Source organism: Monodelphis domestica, chromosome 8, assembly GCF_027887165.1.
Source record: "Monodelphis domestica isolate mMonDom1 chromosome 8, mMonDom1.pri, whole genome shotgun sequence".
NCBI lineage: Eukaryota > Metazoa > Chordata > Mammalia > Didelphimorphia > Didelphidae > Monodelphis > Monodelphis domestica.
In genome coordinates this window covers 198,675,056-198,700,462 of record NC_077234.1, presented here as the reverse complement: position 1 = coordinate 198,700,462, position 25,407 = coordinate 198,675,056, and the positions used below count along the sequence as shown (strand labels likewise).

The window sequence follows — 25,407 nt, the reverse complement described above, 5'->3', positions numbered from 1 at the left end:
CTCCAAGTTTTCTTGGAGTTTCTAGCTTGGGAGCTCCAGGACCGCCCAGACTGCTTTTGTCCTTCCTTGTATCCTCAGGGCTCAGCACAGTGCCTAGAACCTGTTTTACATGGAATCCACGTGTACCGGCTGGCCCCAGGCTTGTGTCAGGCCCCAGCTCTACCAGGGTCCTCGCATTCTGGTGTCTCTCCTGGAAGGCAAAAGAGAAGACTTTTCCCGGTCTGGGTAGCTTGGCTGAACTGGACGGGTTAAATATTTGTGAACTGCAGGAGATGGTCTAGGAGAGAGGGGGCGTGGCTAGAGACCAGCGCCAGAGGGGCGTGGCTAGAGACACCTGGGGCTGCTTCTCCTGCTTGTAGCTCTTTTCTCCTATCCTCTGGCGGACCCACTGCAAGTCACCGTCAAGGTCCTGGTTCTGGAGACCCTTCGGAGCCTCGTCACGCCCACATTTCTTTTTCCACCCTTTTTATGCAATCGTGGGGGAGGAGAAAAGAATATCTTTGCGTCCCCCAACATTGTCTTATGGCCGAAAAGAACTAGTTAATCGGGACGCCTGAGGGCCCCGGGGGCCGGTTCTGTCATCTCTAAACCCAGGAGACTGGAATGCCTTAAACTAACTAGGAATGCCAAGAAGAACCAGCTCTCTGACCAACAGGGGAAGGAATTGGTCCACGTAGCCCAGCAGTGGGTGGGGAGGAATGGGCGAAGGGGCGGGGACGGGAGGCGGGGCTCTGAATGGAGGCTCCGAAGAGACATGCAGGAGGAGGGACGTGGGGGAGGATCAGTCCCAAGGGGGCAGGGCCGCGCGATCCAGCCCGGGAACCATAGGCAGCGCAAAGGCCTCTGGGAAACCACCCTTCCTCCTCCTCCAATTTCGAACATTTTCCGGCCTTTTCTGCCTAGCCAGCTAAGCATCCTCCTGTGCACTTCTCTTAAAGAATGGTAATTACTTGATGAACTGGTGGAGGGGAGACGGCGGGAAAAGGGGCTGCGATCCCCCAGAGGCCCAGGAGCTCGATGTAGAGGAGCGGGGATCCTACAGGGGGACTGGGGCGGGGGTGGGGGTGGGTGGAGGGGGAGGCAGAGAGCATTACTCCCTTCCCCACAGGTTAGTGCCGGGAGCCCCACTCAATTAGGGCTGAGTTCGAATTCTTTTTATGCATATCTTTAGGGCAAACCAACTCCTGCCTGTGCTTCTGGGTGGAGCTGGTTGGGTCGGGAAAGGACTTGGGGCAGGATCAGAGCCTAGGTGTGAATCTCCTGGGGGATACTATGTATCCTTGGGACAGCTTTAGTCTCTGAGAGGGAGCTTCTGTGGCTCCCCGCTTCCCCTTTTGGATCCTCTTTCCTTCTAAAACGTCCTGCCTGGAAGGGGTGCCCAGGGGAGCCAGTACAGGATGCAATTTTACCGCCCTCTGTAAGGACCCAGGAGTCCTGCCTCCCAGACCCCCAAGCTCCTGCTCCCCTGCCCCCACTTCTTTCAGGACCGCCCGGCCCCCCCAGCCCCTTCCAGGCATCAGGATCCCAGGCAGGATCCTGTGTCAGAGCCTCCCCGTATGGGAGCAGCCCTTCTCTCTCAATGGAAAGTCCCTGCTCCTGGCCCCTTTGGTCTCATCCTTGTCCTCCCTGTTGTCTCCCCTCCTAATGGCTCTTCTCTGTTGAATTGTATTGATTCTCCCCCCCCCTCCTGGTGGCTCTGCACCCCCGTCTCGCGTGGGGACCCCAGATTGCAATTCCTCCACCCCATGGAAGCCCCTTGGGCAGTGCTTCAGTTACCCAAGCCGTTATACTCTGGCTAAATAGGCAATACTGACCAGGAAGTGAGGAGGAGTTCAGGAGGGCTCCCTGGAGGAGGCAGGATTGAAGTCTGGACTTTAGGGAAGGCAGCAAGGGCAGTGGTCTGAGGTGGGGACAGAGGCCATGGCGCCTGCCCCCGGGGGACAGCCAGAGAAGGTGATCCTGGCCAGGAGCTGGAGGTGCTGTTCTTGGAGCCCCCAGGAGGCTGGTATGGCCCCAGGGCCAGAGGCCCTGTCAGGGAGGAAGGAGGAGGCCAGCAGAGCACCCGGAAGGCCCTGCAGTCAGGTGGGGGCTGAGGGGAGGAGGGCCTTCCCCACCGGGAGGACTGCCCTCTGGCAAAGGGATTCCCACCTGGGCCCCTGGCTAGCCCAGTGGACAGTGCCAGGCTGCAGTGGGCAGGACCTGGGTTCAAATGGGACCCCAGACACTCCCTCCCCCATCCCTGCACCCTCTTCTGCCTGGGATTTTTAGGGCTTATCCTCAGGCACACCAGGAGGCTGGCCAAGCTGAAAGGGGCCTTGAAGAGGGCACTGTGGGTCTGGGCTGTCTCCAAGGACTCTGGACAGGCCACTTCCTGGCCTGTTGGCAGCTCCCCCTTCTGTCTTGGACCCTGAGCCTAGCCTGGGCCCTGGCAGGGCTTCCTGGCTGGAGGATCTCCCCCTGGAGGCTTCTGGGCCCTGCCTGGAGTGCTGGGAGGGAGCTCCAGGACCCTCCCCAGCCCCAGGGAGCCTCCAGGCAGGGGCAGAAGGGCTCCTCCTGCAGCCCCCCCTCCCCTGAGAGCAGGGGTTTGGCTTTGGTCCCCTTTAGTGTCAGATCCCCCCAAATTGGCCTCCTGGCCCCATGCTGGCCTTTTCCTGGTCTTCCTCCTCCCCCTCCTCCCTGTGCCTGATTCCCCTCACCTGCCCATTCTCCTGAGATGGTTCAGACCCCATCAGAGCCCATCAGGTGGCCCATGTGGTGGCCTCAGATTCCCTCAGCTCCCCCCATGGGAGCTCTCGGGGGTTCCTGACCCCAAAGTTTCCTCCTCTGCCTCCTGTTCCTGCTTCCCTCATCCTGTGGTTCAGATAAGTTTGGTAGTGAGCTCCCCGTGACTGCCCGGAACCCTAACCTCCCTGTTGTTGCTGTGGGAGAGTTCATCTGACTTCAATGGGCCCCAGTGATCCTGGAGATGAGGATAAACCCAGGCCAGCCACCCCAGGACTGCAGGGCCCATGGCAGACAATCCAGTGTTCCTGGGAGCTCTCTGCCCCTGTCCTGGTCACTGCCATCAACCTGGTGGGGGCCCACATCCCCCCTCCTGGACTATTAGGACAACCTGCTGCTGGGTCTGCCTCCCACAAGGCTCTCCCCTCTCCCACTCCAGTGGTTTTCCTACAGTGCCTCGATGGTGTCACTCCTCTACTCCGGAAACCCCAGTGACTCCCTATTCCTCCAGGATCATATACAAAACATTGTGTTTGGTGTTCAAAGCCCCCTTTCCAGTCTTCTCATCTATCACTCCCCAGTCAGTGATTTTGGACCCAGGAATCCTGGCCTCCTGGATTCCTTCAGCTGCAGACTTACAACATCCCTCACCTTCTGTCTAAGAATTGGGGCTCAGCATCTGCTGGGAGGCAGAAGATGGGTAAGAGGTAGGCAAATGGGGAGGAGTGACTGACCTTGAGTCCCACAGACAGGAAGTGTCTTTGGACAGATTTGAACCCAGGCCCTCCTGACTAGTTCTAGTTCTCTCTTCACAGAGTCACCTAACTGCCCCCAAATGGAAAAGGTGTTTTTAACCCTCAGCTTCCACCTTCGGATCAGTTCTAAGATGGAAGAGGGACAAGGGCCGGGCACTCAGGGTTAGGTGACTGGCCCAGGATCATGCAGCTGGGACGTGTCTGGTACATTGAGGGCCTTCCTGCCTCCAGATCTGGCACTCTCTCCACGGTGTCACCTGGCTGCTCCCAGGCCTTTTTGATGGCTTTCTGCGATGCCTGCAATCTTTTTCCTCCTCATTTCAGAACACCGACCCCTTGGAACTTCCTATGAGTGCCAACTGAACCCTAAAACCTTTCTGCAGGAAATCCTTCCCTCGTCCCTCTTAGAGCACCTTCATTCCTCTCCTCCTTCCCTATTTCTCCCAGACAGAGCTGGCTTTGTGTCCCTGTGTCTGCCTGTCTTCTCCCTCCCCCACTGCCCTGTGAGCTCCTGGAGGCCAAGGACTGTCCTCAGCCTTTTGGGGAATCCCCAGAGCTTAGCCTGGGGGCAGGGGGGGGGCAGAACGGGTGCTGGAAGGAGGGGGAGTGGCATGGCACGTTTGTGGTCCTCGAGGTGCCCTGGTAGGTGCCCCTCTCTGTCTGCCTCCTCTTGTCCCCTGAGCTCCTGCAGTCCAGCCCAAGGAGCTCCCTCCTGGAGCCCATGGGAGCCCCACGATTCCTCCCATCCTCCCCTCTGGCCTCGTCTTCACCTCTAGCCCTACCCGCTTCCTGCGGTCTTCCCAGTCTCACTCTGTAGTTTCCTCTTCTGGTTCTCTGATGTGCCTCTGCTGCTGCTGCTGTTCTCTCCAGTTATTCACGCCTCCTGCTTTTCCGCTGCTCAGGGGTTCAAGAAGCACATGATCTCTCCCCTTAGGTCTCCCTTCTGAACATGCTTCAGACGCCCTTCATCAGTGGACCTGCACTGTTCTGGCCACTAGTGGGAAGCTCCCCTTTGCAGGTCTTGGGAGTGACATTCAGCCAGAGGCTAAAGTGAGGCAGTTCTCCAAGGAAGGCAAGCAGGGGGTGCTTCCTGTCAATAAAGGGGGTCACGGCCTGCCTCTGCTAATGCCCCAAACCCTAAGAAAGGGGATAGAGCTCTTTGTGGTCTGGGGAGCACAGAACAGACAGATCAGGAATATTTGTCATAGGGTTGAGGGTCACCCCCTTGGGATAGACAGAGCTGGGATGACCAGGGACGTTGTGACTGATTGGAATGACCAGTTCTGAGGGCTCAGCAGTGCCCCACCCCTCCTCCTCTCCTCAGGCTAAGAAGCGGTTCTTGGTTGGGTCCAATGCAAGGTTCTGGCCCTGACTTAGGGCAGCAAACCGGACCTCTCTGAGAGCCGGGCTGGGCTGTAGAAATGCCAGACTGGACTCCCCGGGGCTCCTCTGAATCCTCCCAGGTCAGCTAATGCCCTGAAGGGAGGCTAGAAAGGTGGGGAACTGCCCAAGGGCTGGATTTTGTAGCTCACCTATGCCAGACTGGCTGAATATCGAGCCCAGTCAGCAGTCAGAGAACAAGGAATCAGGCAGCTGCTGGGCAAAAGCAGTTCATGGTAAATAGGATCCATAAGTAAAGGACAGCAGATCAGCCCAGCCTTGTCAGAGGATGGGTCTCCCTGGGCTGCGTCCTGAGCTCCCTGGAGCAGGTTCTCTGCCTTCTCAAAGATTTGGAATAGTCCAGTGTCCTTTCCATTGTGTTTGCAGGTCTGTCTGCTGAGGCCCTGTAGCCCTTGTTTCTGCCTTGTACTGTTCCATGTACCCCCCCTCAGTCTTGGTGTTTGCAGCCTGGGCTTGGTTTCCTTCTGAAGGCAATCTCTGAACTCTTTCCAGTACAGTTTTGTTTTGTGTGCACCTGAAGTTCTGCCCAATGCTCTTTCCCCAAAAACAAAAGGTGTTTTTTTATCAGAGAGAGATTTCTTCAAATTTTTTATACTCTTTTAGATCACATTCTTAACTCCAGGTATTAATTTTCTTTTTGTAATTTGCAGATTTTCCTTTTTGGGGAAGCATTCAACTTACTAGCTATTTTGCAACCCAATAGAGTTTTGTTTCATTTATTTATTTGTGGATTCTTTGGTTAATAAATTCATTAAAATAATTAATCTAGAATATTTTCCCACAGTTAAATGATTAATATTCTTTCCCTTCCCCTCTCCCTTCTCCCACCTGTGGCCAACCAAGAAATCCACTGGATTTTACATGTATTATTGATCAAAACCCATTTCCTTATTATTAATATTTGCAATAGAGTGATCATTGAAAGTCAACATCCCCAGTCATATCCCCATCAAACTATGTGATCAAGTTGTTGTTTTTCTTCTGTGTTTCTGCTGCCACAGTTCTTTCTCTGGAGGGGGAAAGCTTCTTCCTCATAAGTCCCTCAGGACTGTCCTGGTTCCTTGCATTCCTGCTAGTAGGAAAGTCACTTACATTCAGTTGTGCCACAGTGTATCTGTCTCTGTGTATGATATTCTCCTGGTTCTTTTCCTTTCACTCTGCAGCAGTTCATGGAGATTCTCCCAGTTCACATAGAAATCCTCCAGTTCGGGGATATGACTGAGGAGAGACTCTAAATGAACACTCTAATGCAAATACCAACAATACGGAAATGGGTTCGAGTCAAGAACACATGTGATACTCAGTGGAATCATGGGTCAGCTATGGGAGAGGTGGGGGGTGGGGGGGAGGAAAAGAAAATGATTTTTGTTTCCAATGAATAATGTTTAGAATTGACCAAATAAAATAATGTTAAAAAAAAAAGAAATCCTCCAGTTCATCATTTATTTCAGCACAATAATATTCCATCCCCATCAGATATCACAATTTGTGCAGCCATTCCCCAATCGAAGGATCTTCTCCCATTTTCCAATATTTTTTTTTGCCACCCAAAGAGCGTGACTGTAAATATTTTTGTACAAGTCTTTTTCCTTATTATCTTTTTAGGGTACAAACCCAGCCATGGTATAGCTGGATCAGAGGGCAGTGTGAATCTCAAAAATTCTCAGACCCTACTTCATAAGATTTGGTTAAGACCATTCCCCATTTAAACAATGAAGGTACTTGGATCAGGAATGTGGGAACTCTACTTTACCCATACTTAAGCATGCCTTAGGGGAAGATAAAGTTGTAAACTCCTTTCTGAACAATGAAAAATATTTAACCCATACTTCTAGTAAGGCAAAAAGCTCTTAAGCTGTGCCTATAAAGGTCAGGCAACTTGTAAACTTGCAAGTGGCAAAGAGGTGAGAACTTACTCAGAGGTTTTAGTCTACTCAGGTGTGAATTACTCAAAAGTTTAGTCTACTCGGGTGTGAATTCAGAATGGTCTGTCCTTTGGAAAACGTCTACTGTAATTGGTAGATGTGAGAAATTGGGGGGAGGTGACATAGGAGAAAATTCTCTTTAAAAGGAGGACTCTCTGAGAGAAGGGAGCTGAATAAGATTGAGTTGGCCAAAGCTGAACTGGTGTCTCTCTGAACACTAGAATCTTGCTTGGACAAATCTTGTGGTGAGTTAATAAAAGACTGACTGATATCTCTCTAGGGCTTGGGCCTAGGCTGGCCTGGGCTGGCCTGGGCTGGCCTGGATTGGCCTGGGCTGGCCTGGGCTAGCCTAGCCCTTTTCTCATTGTTTCCTCTTACTTTCTCTCTTTCATTAAGTCCTTAATTTGTATTAATTAAAATCTCTATAAAACCCAGCTGACTTGGGTATATTTAATATTTGGGAATTTTTCCCTGGTGACCATTTTATTTTTAATATAAAAAACATATCTTTACTACCACAGTTTATGGCACCACTATTTTAATTGCTATAGCAGGCAGTCTTTTAGCACCCTTTTGGCATAATTCCTAATTGCCTTCCATAATGGTTGGATCAATTCACCTCTCCCCCAGCAGTGTATTAATGTCCCAATTTTGCCACATCCCCTCTAACATTTATTACTTTCCTTTGCTGTCATGTTAGCCAATCTGCTAGGTGTGAGGTGATACCTCTGAGTTGAGTAGCATTTCTCTACAAGAGTTTTAGAACACTTTTTTATGTGCTTATTGATAGTTTTGATTTCTTCATCTGAAAACTGACTGTTCATGTCCCTTGACCATTTATCAATTGGGTAATGGCTTGATTTTTTAGTACAGTTGTTTAGCTCCTTATAAATTTGAGAAATTAGACCACTGTCAGAGGTTTTTTGTTATAAAGATTCTTTCCCAATTTGTTACTTCCTTTCTAATTTTGGTTGCATTGGTTTTGTTTGTACAAAACCTTTTTAATTTAATGTAATCAAAATTATTAATTGAACATTTTGTAATATTCTGTCTCTTTCTTGGTCTTAAATTCTTTCCTTATCCGTAGATCTGACAAGTATACTGTTCTGTGTTCACCTAATTTACTCATAGTTTCTTTCTTTGTATTGAAGTCATTTACCCATTCTGAATTTACCTGGGATAGGGTGTGAGATGTTGATTTAAACCTATTCTCATTCTTACTGTTTTTCAATTTCTCCAGCAGTTTTTGTCAAAAGGTGAGTTTTTGTCTGAAAAGCTGGGATCTTTGGGTTTATTATATATTATCTTGCCAAGAACATTTACCTCAATTCTATTCCATTGATTCTCCCTTCTGTCTCTTTAGCCAGTACCATATTGTTTTGATGACCACTGCATTATATTACAGTTTAAGATCTGGTACTGTATTCACTTTTTTTCATTATTTCCCTTGATATTCTTGATATTCTCTTCTTTCAGATGAACTTTGTTATAATTTTTTCTAATTCAATAAAAAAAGTTTCTTGGTAGTTTGATAGGTATGGCACTGAAGTAAATTAATTTGAGTAAGATTCCCCTTTTTTATAATATTAGCTTGTCCCATCCATGAACAATTAATGTTTTTCCAATTATTTAAATCTTTTTTTACTTTATTATTTTTTAAATTTTCTTTAAAAAATACTTATTTAATTTAGGCTATTTTCCCCTGGTTACATAATTCATATTCTTTCCTTCTCCTCTTCTCTCCCCCTCTCACAGCCAAGGAGCAATTCAACTGTATTTTACTTGTATCATTGTAGATCTTATTTTAATTGTGCAGAAAGTGTTTTGTAGTTGTGTTCACATAATTCCTATATTTGTCTTGGCAAATAGATTCCTAAATATTTTATATTGTCTAGGGTGATTTTAAATGGAATTTCTCTAATTCTTGCTGTTGTGCTGTGTTGGAGATATATAGAAATGCTGATGACTTGGTATACCTGCACATTTTGCATGGGCCTTTATGATTGATTTATATGTTGGCTTCAGGGGAATAAGTTTCTGTGCAGGGAGAATTGGGAGATTGTGGTTAGCTTGCTGGGAAAGATGTACCTAAGTAAAAGTTAACCTAGGATAGTGTTTTGGGTTTGGGTTTGAGAGTGATCTTTTGGTGATATTTTGGGAAATAGAGTGCAAGTATATTGTTCTGATATTATTCCTTCTGAGGCTAGGGAGGAGATAACAATCATGTCAATTCCATTAGAAAGTGATGTTAATGAGAGAAGTCATGCAGAGGGCGCTGAGTGGGTAATTCCATCTTGCCAAAAGGCCACTCTGTGACATCTTAGCCGCCATGTGTGACTTTGTCAAGACACTGTGGCCTAATGGCTCCCAGCAAATTTCTAGTACAATGTTAAATAAAAGAGGTGATAATGGGCATCCTTGCTTCACTCCTGATCTTATTGGGAAGCCTTCTAACTTGTTCCCATTGCTGGTGATACTTGCTGATGGTTGTAGATATATGTGTGTGTATATATACTGTTTATTATTTTTAGGAAAGGCCCATCTATTCCTATATTTTATAGTGTTTTCAATACGAATGAGTGTTGTATTTGTAAAAGCCTTTTTCTGCATCTATTAAGAGCATCATGTGATTTCTGTTAGTTTGGTTGTTAATATGGTCAATTATGTGGATGGTTTTCCTAATGGTAAACCATCCTTGCATTCCTGGTATAAATACCACCTGATCATAGTGAATAGTCCCTTGATTGCATTCTGGAGTCTTTTTGATAGTATTTTATTTAAAATTTTTGCATCTATGTTCATTTAGGTAGATTGCTCTCTAGTTTTTTTTTTCTTTTTTTGGTCTGCCTGGCTTTGGAATGAGTACCATATTTGTGTTCTAAAAGGAATTTGGTAAATCTCCTTCTTTTGCTTATTTTGTCAAATACTTTGTATGATATTGGGATTAGTTCTTCTTTAAATGTTTGATAGAATTTGCTTGCAAATCCGTCTGACCCTGGGGATTTTTTCTTAGGGAGTTCCTTGATGGCTTGTTCAATTTCTTTTTCTGATATGGAATTATTTAAGAATTCTATTTCTTCCTCTGTTAATCTGGGCAATTTGTATTTTTGTAAATATTCACCTATTTCACCTAGATTGTCATATTTATTGCCATCTAATTGGGCAAACTATTTTTTAAAATTACTTTAATTTCCTCTTCATTAGAGGTGTGGTCACCCTTTTTATCTTTGATACTGTTAATTTGATTTTCTTCCTTCCTTTTTTTCATTAGATTAACCAGTAATTTTTCTATTTTATTTGATTTTTCAAAGTATTAGTTCCTACTCTTATTTATTAATTCAATAGTTCTTTTACTTCAAATTTTATTAATCCCCCCCCCCCCCATTTTTTTAGGATTTCTAATTTATTTTTAATCTGGGGATTTATATCTTTTTTCCCCCTAGTTTTTTAATTGTATGCCCAGTTCATTGAACCCTTCCTTCTCTGATTTGTTGATATATGCACTCTGGGATATAAATTTTCCTCTGAGTACTGCTTTGGCTGCATCCCATAGATTTTGAGATATTATTTCCCGATTGTCATTCTCTTCAATGAAATCATTAATCATTTCTGTGATTTGTTCTTTAACTATCCCAGTTTGGAGATTCAGTATTTAATTTCCAATTAATTTTTGAATTGCCTCTCCATGTACCATTTCTAATTAGAATTTTTATTGCAATTTGATCTGAAAGCGTTGCACTTATGTCTGCTTTTTTTACATTTGTTTGCAATGTTTTTATGCCCTAGTTACATGGTCAATCTTTGTGAATGTGCCATGTGCTGCTGAAAGGAAGGCATATTCCTTTTTGTCCCTATTTATTTTTTTCCATATATCTTTTAACTCTTAATTTTTCTAAGATTTCATTCATGTCTCTTACCTCTTTCTTATTTCCTTTTTGCTTTGATTTATCTGTATATGATACAGTAAGGTTCAAGTCTCTCACTAGTATAGTTTTACTGTCTATTTCCTCCTAAAGCTCCAGTTGTTTCTCCATTAAAAATCTGGATGCTGGCTTCTGGGTAAACATGGCCGCAGTCTAGATGCAAGACTCTTCCTCTCCTCAGGACCCACTGATATAGACTACCTCAAAAGACCAATAAAACCAGATTCATAAGAACAGAGGGATTCTACAGTAGGGCGCAGAATTGAAGGTATATGGAATTTTGGGATTTCTACACTATACAGGGGTGAAAAAGCACCCAAGAAAATGCTAGCTGATCTACCCTCCCCCACCCCACCTACCAAGCCAGAGTCAGAGCACGCCAGAATCAGTGAGTGAGTGAGGGGCACCTCTAAACTGAGTAAGGGGCACCTCTGTGTCCTTGAGAGCTAACTAAGACTACCAAAGACCTACCGCTGAGAGCAGCTAGACCTGAAACCCTATCCGGTTGAAGAGCACAGACTGTGGGCGCTCACAGGAAGACAGCACAGAGAAGGGAACCAAATAGCAGAAGCTGCAGAGATTTGAGAGCCTTCTTCAGGCAAAATCCTTGCTCCTTAACTCTATACACAGAGATCCTGCCTATCTCACTCAGATTTCTGACTAAAAATGGAAGGAAAAACCTCCACAGTGATGGCAAATAGTGCTCAGGAAAAGCAACTTCCTTTCAAGAAAAACAAGAAGAAGGGATTGACCCTGGAAAATTTTTACAGAGGAAAAACCCAGGCTTCAGAGGAAATAGATGAGGAAATTCAAATAAAGGCACCAAAACCTTCCCCCCAAATTGGAAATTGTCCACAAGCTTTTGAAGAATGTAAATTGGAGCTTATAAAAAAGATGGAAGCCATCTGGCAAGAAAAGTGGGAAATACTTCAAAGAGAAAAAAACAGTTTAAAGAAGAAGATCTCGTAATTAGAGAAACAGCTGGAAGCCATGGAAAGCAGGCTAGACCAATCTAAAAAGGGAAACCAGTCTTTAAAATCCAGAATTAGGCAATTGGAAGACAGTGATCTTGCAAATCAATAAGAATTGTTAAAGCAAAGTCAAAAGACTGACAAAATAGAAGAAAACAAAATATCTCACTGAGAAGATGACAGATCAGGAAAACAGAGCAAGGAGAGACAACTTGAAAATTATTGATCTACCTGAAAAGCCAAGAAATTATCCAAGAACACTGCCCTGATGTTTTTGAACAAAGGGAAAAAATAGACATTGAAAGAGTTTATAAAACGCCCTCTGCATTAAATCCTCTAAAGACAACTCCCAGGAATGTAATTGCCAAATTCAAGAGTTTTCAAGCTAAGGAGAAAATTCTACAAGAAGCCAAAAAGTGACAATTAAAATACCAAAGAGCACTAATCAGGATCACACAAGACCTGGCAGCTTCCAAACTACAGGACAGCAAGGCTTGGAACATAATATTCAGAAAGGCGAGAGAATTGGGTCTTCAACCAAGGATCACCTACCTATCCATCAAAATTGACTATATTCTTCTAGGGGAAAATATGGGCATTCAATAAAATAGAATATTTCCAAGTATTTGTAAAGAAAAGACCAGAAGTAAGTGAAAGTTTGATATCCAAACACAAAGATCAAGAGAAACATGAAAAGGTAAATAAGAGAGGGAAAAGGGTAAAAATGTTTTTTTTAATTCAAACTTTCTTCTTTAAGGACTACAATGAGATGAAATTACATATATTAATTTATGGGGAAGATGTTATTTGTAACTCAAAAATTACATTCACTATTATAGTAATTGGAAGAATCAATCACAGGAAGAGATTGGGGTAATAAGTGCTATAAGATGATATGCAGAAAAAAGGAGGATCAAAGAGGGCACCAAGAGATACTTGAAGAAATAAAGTAAATAGGACAATCTTTATCACACAAAGATAAGCATGGGAAGGGGAGGGGAAGAATACTCTTAAAAGAAGGAGAGGAAGAGAGTGCTAATAAGTAATACTTAAACCTTACTCTTAGTGAAATCAATCAAAGAGGGAAGAGCATCTAGATCCATTGGGGTCTTGAATTCTACCTTATCATACAGGGAAAGTGAGAAGGGAAAACTAAGGGGGGTAAGGGGGCAAGAGTACAAAAAGGCAGGGAAAGAGAGGGGGGAGGGAACTTAACAAACCCTAAAAAAATAAGGGAACTAAAGGAGAGGGTCCAGAAAGGGAAGCATATTAAGGGAGGGGAATAGGGGAATTGACTAAAAGTAAACCACTGGGTTAAAAGGATATAGCAAAAGAAGAAAGGACAGAACTAGGAGAGGATTTTCCTTTCAGTTCTGGTCTTTAGGAATGCTTGGAAATCTTCTATTTTGTTAAATGCCCATACTCTCCTCTGAAAGTATATAATCAGTTTTGATAGGTAGGTGATTCTTGGTTATAGACCCAATTTTTTTTCCATCCTGAATATCATATTCCAAGTGTTGTAGTCCTTTAGTGTGGAGGCTGAGAGATCCTGTGTAATCCTGACTGGGGCTCCTTGTTATCTGAATTGTCTCTAGATGCTTGTAATGTTTTCTCCTGGGCCTGGAAGCTCTTGAATTTGGCAGTTACATTCCTGGGAGATTGTCTTGAGGATTTAATGTAGAGGTGATCTATAGACTCTTTCAACATCTATATTATCCTCTTTTTCAAGAATATCAGGGCAATTTCCTTGGATAATTTCTTGCAATATGATGTCAAGGCTTTTATTTTTTTCCCAAACTTTCAGTTCTAATGATTCTCATATTGTCTCTCCTAGATCTGTTTTTTAAGGCAATTGTCTTTCCAGTGAGATATTTCATGTTTCCTTCTATTTTGTCATTCTTTTGACTTTGCTTTATTAATTCTTGCATTCTCGTGAGATCATTAGCTTCTTCTTATCCAATTCTAGTCTTTAAAGACTGGTTTTTAGCTATGATCTTTTTATTTTCCTCTTTGGTTTTGTCTATTCTCCTTTTCATGGCTTCCAGCATGCTGGTCAATGCTGGTGTCCAATTTGCTTATCATTTCATTTGATTTCTGGGCTTCTTTATCCAAGTGGGAAATTTTGTCTTTTAAACTTTTATTTTCCTTTTGAATTACTTTCATTTTTTCTCCCAGTTTTCTTCTCACTTTCCTTTATCTTTCTTACTTGGTTCTGGAACTCCTTCTTGTGTTACTTGAGAGCTTGTAACCCAATTTCATTTTTTGTTTGGAACTTTGGATGTGTTTGTTTGTTTGTCATTCTCTGTTGCTGCTTCTGTATTTTGCTCTTTTTCGTCATAGAAATTATCCAGGGTCAAAAGTTTTATCTGCTGCAGCTTATTTCTTTTTCTATTTGTGGACTGTGGTTCTTGGGTGTTGGTGGCCATTACATATACTGTCTTGGTTTCTGACTCTGTATTACCTTCCCTTCCTTGCCAGAAGTCTGAGTGAGGAGGGCAAGCAGTTCTTTGTGTAGTGAGCATTAAAGTGTTTTGCCCTGATGCTGTTTTTCCAGTCTCATCTGTTGTGGCGATCCCAGTTCTGCCCTATCTCTGGGCCCAGGTTCCTCACTCTTCAGCCTAGTTTCCCAGGTCTTGCATCAAGGTCTGGCCCTGTCCTCGGCAGTAAGTTTGTGATGCCCTTAGGCAGCCCCCAAGAATTTAGAGGTTGCCCTGGCCCTCACTCTGACTCTGGCATGGTAGATGGCTGTGGAGGGGTAATCAACTTGCACTTTGGTAGATGTCATTTTACCCTCTTATAGTGTGGAAATGCCCAAACATCGCCTACCTTTAAGTCTGCATACTGTGGCAGAGTTCCTTTACTCGTCTGATTTTGATTTTTGTGCTTTTGAGACACTTTGTAGTGATTGGTTGTGAGAAGAATAAGCCAGCTCCTGCTACTCTGTGGCCATCTTAGCCCCACTACCCCAATGCTCTTTAATTTTTCTTTTCATTATTGTATTCATGTTTTTTACCCAGCTCTGTATTTCAGGGTGGCCTCTGACCTTTAAGTTGTTTGTGTTATTTCTGTCATTGAGATCAGGATATTTGGCTTTGGAAGTGAGAAGATTTTCTTTTACTGTTGTTGACTTTTCTTGTACGTTGTCTTTACCTCCTTGTATTTCTGTTCCAGATTTTTTGTTCTCTCTTTTGTTGTCTTTTGGGAGGCTTGCCCTGGGAGATTCTGGTTTTCTGTTCTCTTAGCCCTAAGGTTCTAGCAGTCTAACAGAAGGAAACAATACACAAAAGAGGGACGAAAAGATTTCTATGTGGAGGGAAGGTGCCCATATCAGGGACCTAGTGGAGAAATCAATCAGAGAAGACCCAAAAAGTAAATCTATGTGAGAAATAAAATGTTTGAGATTCCCTTGCTCCATAAAAAGAGGTTTGGAGCTCATTTCCTCACCCTGTGGTGGTGCTAGATGGATGTGGAAGGTCTGAGAAGGAAAGAGGTTTGGAATAGCATCTGATGAGTGTGAGTCAGGGAATCAATCAAAGATCTGTTATCAGTCCCTAACAGGTCTGCCTTTTTTTTGCTGAGAACCCACATCAATACTAGGCAGTGAAGAAGAATAACTAAGGAGATCTTAGAGGAAAGAAAATATTTATAAATTCTTAAGAATCCTAAAAAAGCATTAGAAAGATCCCAGAATTCTTCAAATTTTTTGGAAGTCAAATCCTAGAATAAAGGAAGTGAAATGGACAACCATCTCATTCCAGGAACATTGACCAGACACATGTACATAGAGCAGGTTGCACATGAAGTGACCCCTCTAGGTTATCAAGTTATATTCAGATCTCACCAACTGTCTCCTGTCTATGGATCATCAGCAGGCCTCTCCTCTTGACTCTTCTTTGAATTTTCTTGAGTTCTAGGTGTAAGATTAAATCATTTCTTTCTCATAAAGAAAGTGCCAACTTTTTTTTTGTATGAATTAGCTCAAACAAAATCCAAATTAATTAAATATTGCTTTCTTATTGAATAAATAAACTCCCTCTCCATCATAGTAACTCTTATTTCTGTGCCATAAAGTGTAATTAAGGAATATATGCCATATACAAATGAAAGCAATCATAAAGCAAAGGTTTTGCTGTCAGCCAACCTACCCAGAGGAATCTCAAGCCCTGAATGTTACAACTGAGAAATATCCTTCACTTGGCTGGAAAGCATCCCAGATCACACAGTGGAGTCTAGATTATAATGAACATCCCTTTAGGACCTTCCTCATGTTTTCCTCCAGATAAGACTTGTTATCTGTCATACAGAAAACAAATTATAACTTTTCTTTAGCTTTGTTCTCTTTGAAGGAATCCTGCTGAACTCTCTTCCCTCCAGAATACACCACACTGACCAGATTCTCACAAACTCTTCACAGATTTTTCTTGAGAACCTATCACTTGTAGGTTCTGGGAAGGAAGAACTTTCACCTCAACCTCCCTCTCTTCTCTTCCATAGATCCAGGCACTTCTCAACTAGAATACAATCTTCATGGTTTTATAGGGAGTCACATTCCATAATGTTGTAATTAACAATAAATCTGGAAGCTTATTACCCAATTTATGAGCATTTATTAGTAAAGAGAGAGGGTTTGACAGAGGCAGAGGTCTCAGCCTTTTAGATCTCATTCCCCATTCAGCTAGCTCAGGCTTGGCTTGCCAGAAATCAAGAGATCAGGAAAGCTCAGAGAGAAACCCCCAGCTCAGAGAACCTGTCAGTTCCAGAGGGGAGGTACAAAAATTCCCTCTCCTTCGCTTGCTTGCCTTTTATATTCACCAGTTTTACCCTCCATGGTTAGCTGTGCTGGTTCTGGCCCATTGATGGTTGGGACACTCACCCTGACATGAACTGCACTGGGACACAGTGGCAGGGCATCAGGCACATGATTCTGTGTCACCTACATCCCATTGCTGGCTGGGGCATGTGGGATCCCAGCTGGAAGGGATATTCCCTACATGTGTTCCTTCACACACTAGATAGAAACTCCTCAGCATTACTGTGGAGGGTCATGGAGCTGCTTTGAGGAAACCTCCATTGGGCTCTTAAAAGCTCATCTTCCAGTGCTGACTCTGACACTGACAAAGGGTGGGACCTTTGGGCCCCTCCTTCTTAGTGTGTCAATTTCCTCCTGTAACTGATCAGAGGTGGGCTCTTTATTCTGGTGTGGCTTTTACCACTTGTCCTCTGACTTGGGCTGCTCTAGGAGGCGGTAACATTCAAGGATGTGGCTGTGGACTTCACCAGGGAGGAGTGGCGCCTCTTGGCCCCTCCCCAGAAGGAGCTGTACAAGGAGGTGGTGCTGGAGAATATCCGGAACCTGCTCTCTGTGGGTAAGGAGCCCTCTCTCTGCTACCCAAGTGTGCCATCCAAGGGGATATCGCCCTCATCAGCAGGCAGGGTTGGGAGCAGTTTTCAGTTATGCGGAATGGAAAAGTGCTCCTATGATAAATCCCAGAGCCAAGGCCCTTTTTCTGCCTAGTTCCCCTATAAAGGGACTTTCCATCATGTAATGGGACCTTAGGGGCTTCCTTTGGCACTCCTGAAGTCTAAGATCAGATGCCTGTTGGAGAATCCCAGACATGGAAATAATCTCAGAGCTGATTCCATCTTGACTCTCCCTGGCCTGAAATTTTGTCTCCCAAACCCATCTGGGAAAACTGTTCAAGTGGGTTTTTCTTCCACTCTCTGCTTCTCTAGGGTTGATCTCTTATTATGGATATTATTCTCTTTAACCAGCATAAACTCATAGCTCACACCTCCTAGGTGTCCCCAGCAGAGTGGGGTTGTCCTTAGTCTTCCTCCTATTGCCCTAATCCTCCAAGAGAACCTATCAGCCAGTGAGGGAAGGGAAGAGTTATTTATAACAACTTGCTATTGTCTAGGTGCTCTGCTGAGGATTTTCTCTGTATAGCTCTTCTTCCTCACTTTCATCTTCCTAATTCAGTGACACAATTATCTCCATTTTTCAGATGAGGAAATAGAGATTTGAATAAGTGGTTGTTCTGAGGCCACCCACAAAGGAGCTGTTTGTAGCCAGATGTAAACTGAGGCCTTCTACCTCTCAGTTTAGGTCTCTGCCTACTCCCCTTTTAGCTTCCTCTCTTTTCCAGATAGCAGAAAACTATGGACTGAGTCCAGCCTTATTTGAAGAAAATGGCCCTACACTAAATTCTGTGGAGACTCTTCTCCAGGAGGTCATGAAAGACCCCGGCAGGCACTGCTTACACTCCTGTGTCATTGTCAGGATGAATGAACTGAATGAGAGACAGCATTGGGCCCAGCAAAGATTGTAGAGTTCCTCAGGAGCAGAGGCAAGAGAGCAGTCCATGAGATAGAGGAGCAGCAGGACAGGGGGACAAAAGCTGATCCTTTGAGGTCCCTCTGTCTGGGGCTTCAGATTGACCCAGGACAATGACCCTTGGACCCAGTTTGGGAGTTTTAGGAGTTTCGGCCAGGACGGACCAGAACAGGTTAGGGCTGGGGTATGTTGCTCATTCCGGTTTCCCTAAGAGGGTAACAGGCAAATCCTACTCTGGGTTTCTGCATCATAGACACTGAGGAGTAAGAGCAGACTCCTATGGGAACCCCATGGAGAGATTCTATGAGTGGAATCTCTGGACTCCCCCACCTTTCCCCAAGAAGAACTCAGTGCTGAACTTCTCTCCATCCTCCTTCCTGACCAATCCCCCATACCCAGGGCTTCTAGCACCCCCAGAAGATGTGATCTCTTATTTGGAGCAGAGGGAAGCACCATGGATGCTGGAGCAGGAAGGCCTGAGGAGCTGCTGTCCAGGTGAGTGAAGTAAAAAGAGGTGTGGGATAGCAGGAGTGACTAGAGGCTTCTGGGTGCTCTAGTGAAAGCAGGGCTAGATCTGGGGACAGGAGGACCTGACTGGGAATCCTTTTTCAAAGGTTTTAGCAGGAGCTTCCTGGGAAAGTCACTAAACCCCTGAGCTTCAGTTTCCTCATCTGTAAGATGAGGCTGTTGGACTTCATTTCCTATCAGCAGCCTTCAGGGGATTGGTCTGTGACCTTAAGAGGTCAGTGTTTGGGATTGAAGGGCCATGGAATTCTCCTACAGGTGCCATAAGGGCTGAGATTATCCCCTCTGAGCTCTTTAGTATCCAGAAACATGCACAAGTATTTGCTTTGTGCCAGGTCCTTTGCTAAGTTATAGGGGACATAAAGGGCTGCAGTGAACATCCCTTGCCCTCATGGAGCTCACCCTGTGCTGGAGCATACAGCATACTGACAGTTCTGTAGAAACCCTCTAGATCCCAACTCCAGGGCATCTAATCAAGAGAGGGAAAGCTCTGAAGAGGAGAAACTCTAGAGAGGTCTAATGTGGGAAGGTGGCAATCAAAGAAAAGCAATGAAAGGAGGAAATAACCAAAATTCTAAAGATAAAAAAGAAAAACCACTATTTGCATAGGGCATAGTAATGTGTCATACACTATAAATATTATGTTATAGGAACTCCAGGAGTTACTTGATACTATTATGTCCATGTTATCAAGTTGAGGAGACTGAGATAGACAGAGCTCCTGTGAATTTCCCAGGGTTAAAAGTCCTAGCAAGTTTCTGCAGTAGAATTAGAATGTACCACCCCACCTGTATGGGGATTTTTAAGAAGAATATCATGAAATAGCTCTCTTGCTGAGGGATGAAAAATGTTTCCTTATTTTTAGCTCTCTAACCAGTGAAGAAAATGGATTGCTACCTACTTTGCAAAAGATTTATTTTTTGATTGACTCATGACAAGAAGTATATTAAATGATGAATATGGTTGGAGATCAAAGGCATATATTGAGTTGTGTTTTTTTGTTTTTTTTAAACAATGTTTACCTAGAAATCCACTTTGTAAGGGTGGAATTTCATTTTTTCTACTACTGGGAAATTCGCTCCATTCTTACTGAAACTACTGAATGACTAGCAACAGTTCATTCTTTGGATTTAGTAGTTAGCAAACTTCTTCCTTGAAGATCTTTTCTCGAACAAAAAATTGGATTTTTATTAAAATACAAGCCCCCCCCCCCCCCCCGAAGTGGGTGTTAAAAAACATCCAGTTCAGTTCAGATGCAATGTTGGGTTATGGGATTGTATGAATCAATTATCAAAAGAAGAGAAAAACAAAAACAAAGAAAAAATGGAAGAAAGTTAAATTTTTGGGAGAAAGAAAAAAATTCAAAATCATAATAAAATACCAAAATCATTGTATATAAAATGTTGAGTAAGCAAGAATAATTTCATAATAGACCCTTGTATTAGGGTTTAATAAATTTCTATTCCACAAGTCTGTAGGACAGAATGCAGTAATATTTCACTTTGCAGCCAAGACTACAGGAAGTTGCCATAATATAAGAAGAAAAAGAACTAGCATTTTATTTTGCTAGGGAAGTGTTATTCCCTGGTCTTTCTGATTTTTGTCATTCTCAGGGATATAGGGAGCCAGGATGATAATCAAACTTTGGCACTTGTCTGAGTATTTCACAAAGAGTGTAGATACAAGGAAGTCCTATTACTTAGCATATGTGAAGCGTCGCAACCTCAAGTCTCACACTAGTTTTCCCTGTGTGCTCTTTTTGGCACTGTTCAGGTTAAGCCTGTGCTCCATGTTTTTTATCCCATTTTGTAGAATCATACACAAACATTAATCACAGTCCCATAACAATAAATGGCAGGTTCCTACAGTTTAAAGCTTTTGGGTATGCATTGATATTATAGCAAGTGTATATATATAAATATATGTATATATATTAAACTTATATTATTGCAGAAAAATAATATTAATTGTATGTACCTTTAGTACAAGAAATGAAAACAAAAGGGGGGGGGAATCAAATATTCTAATCAAAATTTTAAAAAGCAATAATAAAAATAAGGGAGAAGAAAAAAATCATGAATTCAATGTGTTCTCGAAAAAAAAAACAGCATCCACTTGACAATGGATTATTATCTCCAAGGCATGTGATAGGGTACAATCAATCAGTCTCAACAGAAGATGCTCTCTTCACATGTGAGCAATGAATCCAAGAGACCTTCTCTCCAATCTTTATAGATGTTGGAGTAGTTAACAATATTTGGAATGGCCCTTCCCAGGGAGGCTGGGTTGCTGCAGTATGCTGGAAATTCTTAATATACACCTTGTCTCCTGGGTTCAGGTCATGAAGTGAAAAATCTAGTGGTCCGGCTTGTACTGCAGTTCTGGATTCATGGAGTTCACACAGTTGGTGCTGTAATTCCTCTATATTGTGACCACAAAAATATGGGTTTCCAGACTGTGAATTGGCGTAACTGTAAAGATAATTTTAGTGTCTTGGTTTTATATCAAAAAATAAGTGGTCACCATGGGAAAAAATCCTAAATATGAAATACCCAAGTCAGCTGGGTTTTATGGAGATTTTAATTAATATGAATGAAGGAATTAAGGGAAGGGAGAGAGACAGAGTAAGAGGAAATAGTAGGAAATGGCCTAGGCCTTAAGAGAGACTAGTCAGTTCTTAATCACTCACCACAAGATCGTTCCAAGCAAGCTCTAGTGTTCAGAGAAACCCTCCAATTCAGCTTCCAACTCAACTCAGTTCAGAGGCCTCACTCTGAGCTCCTGACCTCCTTTTAAAGAGAATTTTCTCCTATGTCACCTCCCCTAAATTTTCACATCTACCAATCACAGTAGATGCTTTCCACAGGACTGACCATTCTTAATTCACATCTGAGTGAGACTAAAACTTCACACCTCTTTGCTAAGCTTGCCCTTTGTAAGTTGCTTGACCTTTTAGTGATTAATTTGACCTTCATAGGTACTTAGCACCCTTTTGTATTAGATCTAAAATAGATCTAGCTTAAGGTTTTGGCCTCACTATAAGTATGAGTTAGGGACTTTTTCATTGTTCAGTAAGGAGTTTTACAACTTTATCTTCCCCTAAGTATGCCTAAGTATGGGGGGAGTAATGTTAAAGTTCCCAATACATTCCTGACCAAGTACCTTAATTGTTTAAAATGGGGAATAGCCTTAACCAAATGTTCCAAGGTAGAGTCTGAGAAATTTTAAGATTCACAATATAGGAAGCAATAGTAGTATCTCCCCCTAATATAGTGATGTATATGCAGGGGAGAAAGGTTTAGTTTGTACAGTTGGATGTCCAAAAAGCATCTCAAATGGTGAGATGTGTAGGTCTCCTCTAGGCCCACTTCTAAGATGAAATAGGGCCAGAGGGAGAATTTCAGGCCATTTTAAATGTGTCTCAGTGCATAATTTTCCAATCATATTTTTAAGTTCTTTGTTCATTCTTTCAACTTAACCTGAGCTCTGGGGATGATATGGAACATGAATTTGGGAGTTATCCCCAAGCAAGGATATATCTGATTGAGGACAGAATCAGTAAAATGACTTCCTCTATCTGATGAATCTATATGTACTGGCAGACCAAAGTGAGGAATAATTTCTTTTAAAAGCACCTTAGCATCAAAAGCTGCTATGGCTCGGGTCACAGGAAATGCTTCCGGCCATCTGATCAGTTGATCTACTATGGCTTGACAAAATTTATAATGTCCGGCCTTTAGCATTGTTATGAAATCTATCTGATGATGCTCAAAAGGTGTGTAAGCCAGAGGATGCCCACCAACGGCTTTGCCACAAAAGGCATGTTGGTTATATGCTTGGCAGGTAGAGCAGGTTTTGCACACTTTAGAGGTTATAGTAGTTATACCAGGGGCTATCCATACTCTCTTAATAGAGTCCACAATGCCCTGGGTGCCAAAGTGATCATTTTTATGAATAGATTGGCAAATTTTGTGATAGAAACTTCTAGGGAGCAGGAGTTTCCTTCAGATGACACCCACACTCCATTAATTTATTTTGCTTTGAATTTTTCCTTCCATTTTTCTACTTCCTTTTCATTATAGGAAAGTAATAAATTTAAGTCATCAGTGATTGTTAATGTTAAAATTAATTCAGGCCCTTCTATGGCTGCTAGCTTTTTAGCAGCATATGCTTGATCATTTTCCCTAGAGGGAAAATCCAATCTTCACACAGTGGAGCAAAAGTGATAAGGTTATTCATGTGTGTACATGTGACTATGTAATTGCATGTATATGTGACTATGCATGTGTTTTAACACTTCTTTCTTTTAAAAGGTGAGATCATACCTGAAATGAAAGTGACTACAACAGAAGTGAGATTTTCTGTGGAAGAACCTGAGAAACAAAAATTCATGAGTGATGATCTGGATAATTTAGCTTGGAGAGAATCCTGTGTTGAATTACAAAATTCATCCCTCCCTGAACATCAAAGAATGAACTCAGTGGAAATGTCCCATGAATATAATCAGTGTGGAAAGACTTTTATGTACAGTGTCAGTCTTGTTGGACATCAGAGAATCCACAGTGGAGCAAAACCTTATGAATGCAAGCAATGTGGAAAGACATTCAGTTGGAGCTCCCGACTTGTTTTACATCAGAGAATCCACACAGGTGAGAAACCTTATGAATGCAAGCAATGTGGAAAGACATTCAGTCAGAACTCTAAACTTGCTGTACATCAGAGAATTCACACTGGGGAAAAACCTTATGAATGCAAGCAATGTGGAAAGGCTTTTAGTCGGAGCTCCAATTTTATTGTACATGAGAGAGTCCACACCGGAAAGAAACCGTATGAATGCAAGCAATGTGGGAAGACATTCAATCGGAGCTCTGGTCTTACTTCACATCTGAGAACTCACAGTAAGGAAAAACCTTATGAATGCAAGCAATGTGGAAGGAAATTCACTTCTAGCTCCACTCTTGCTCACCATCGGAGAATCCACACTGGAGTGAAACCTTATGAATGCAAGCAATGTGGAAAGACTTTCAGTTGGAGCTCCCGACTTGCTTTACATCAGAGAATCCACACTGGTTTGAAACCTTATAAATGCAAGCAATGTGGAAAGACATTCAGTTGGAGTTCTAAACTTGCTGTACATCAGAGAATCCACACTGGTGAGAACCCTTATGTTTGCAAGCAGTGTGGAAAGACATTTAGTCAGAGCTCCAATCTTGTTGTGCATCAGAGAATTCACACGGGGAAGAAACCTTATGAATGCAAGCAGTGTGGAAAGACATTCAGTCAGAGCTCCCATCTTGCAGTACATCAGAGAATCCACACTGGGGAGAAACCTTATGAATGTAAGCAGTGTGGAAAAACATTCAGTCAGAGCTCCAATCTTGCTGTACATCAGAGAATCCACACATGAATAACATATGAAATTAATGTAAGATGATATTCAAAAAACTCTAATGTATATCTCAACATCAGAAAATTTGAACTGGGACGAAACCTTATGAATGCAAGCAATGCGGTAAGGCATTCATAGGGAGCTCCACTTTTGCTCTACAGAAGAGAAATTGTGGATTTTCGCATAGAACTCTGAACTTGCTTTAAGATTAGGTGCAAATGGGCATATGATTTATATTCAAAGTGCAATACCCTAAATAAAGGTAGCAATGATAGTTTACGTTTTTGATCAATTTATTGACAAGGGGGAAATTTGTGACCAAAATAGAAATAGATAACAATAGATGTAACATAGTTCATATTTAGTATGTTAAATTCAAAATTTTTTTCTCAAAACAAAGCTAATACAACCAAAGTTAAAAGTTAGAAACAATTATCGTTTGCTTTAAAACAATGTCCAACTAAACACCTAATATTCTAATGATTCTAATAACAGTATCAAATGCTTAAATCATATAATGCCATCTAAATCTAATGAGGAGCTAATTCAGTAAGGTAATAATGTCTTAACTCTATAGAAATTATTTAAAAAGTAAAGTTGTTTTGTCCAAATCTATGAAGAAAAATTAAATGATAACAAATGATGTTGTGAATTTGAAGTATGAGAATATTACTGACAGCTAAATTATTTCTATTCAGTTGAATGCATTACCAAATTATCTGATAGAAAGTTATGCATCTCTCAGTTTGACACTTTGGCCTGATGGGACAGAGACTAGTGTAACAGAACTTATACAATTATACTTATTTCAACATTTTCTTTTTTTTTCCTTAAAATCAAAGTAGAGTTTAATGAAATGGAAAATAAGAAAACCATTTAACTAATCAGACTAAGAATTGGTTTTATGATAAAAAAAAAAATAATCCATTGCTTAATTTGGATTTTACAAAAAAGAAAGAAAACCAAATTATTAGTGGCAAAATGAAAAAGGAAAATTAACCACCCATGAAGAGTAAATTAAAGCAATCATTAATTATTTTCCTCAATTGATTATGCCGATAAATCTGACAGCTTATGTGAAATGGATGAATATTTAAAATATTTAAATTGCCCAGATTAACAGAAGAGGAACCAGAACCAAATAACCCCACCTCATAAAAGGAATTTGAATAAGCCATCAAAGAACTCCCCAAGAAAAAAATCTCCAAGGCTATGCGGAATCACAAGTGAATTCTACCAGACATCCAAAGAACAATTAATCTCAACATCACACAAACTATTTTGAAAAATAGCCAAAGAAGGAGTGCTTTATCAAATTCATTTTATTTTAAAAATATGGTGCTGATACCTAGACCAGAAAGAGAGAAAAAGAAGTAAAAGGGAAAAAAAGAAGAAAAAAGAATAAAAAAACATATACTTCAATTTCCCTAATGAATATTGATGCAAAAATATCAAATAAAACA

At 42.2% G+C, this 25,407-nt stretch overlaps 1 protein-coding gene across 2 annotated transcripts; it reads left to right on the top strand.

Annotated features, from left to right (window-relative positions):
- Positions 1-783: 783 nt before the first annotated feature.
- On the top strand, positions 784-24,602 carry LOC130455845 (zinc finger protein 383-like). Of its 2 annotated transcripts, XM_056807526.1 has the most exons (4): positions 784-942; positions 16,936-17,062; positions 18,430-18,525; positions 22,869-24,602. In XM_056807526.1, exons 1-4 carry the CDS (start codon positions 940-942, stop codon positions 23,960-23,962), a joined length of 1,320 nt encoding a protein of 439 aa, XP_056663504.1. In that variant the 5' UTR covers positions 784-939; the 3' UTR covers positions 23,963-24,602. The 2 variants fall into 2 exon arrangements, with proteins under 2 accessions (XP_056663504.1, XP_056663505.1); XM_056807527.1 differs by lacking the exon at positions 784-942 and having other exon boundaries at positions 16,935-17,062; positions 18,284-18,525.
- Positions 24,603-25,407: the final 805 nt, after the last annotated feature.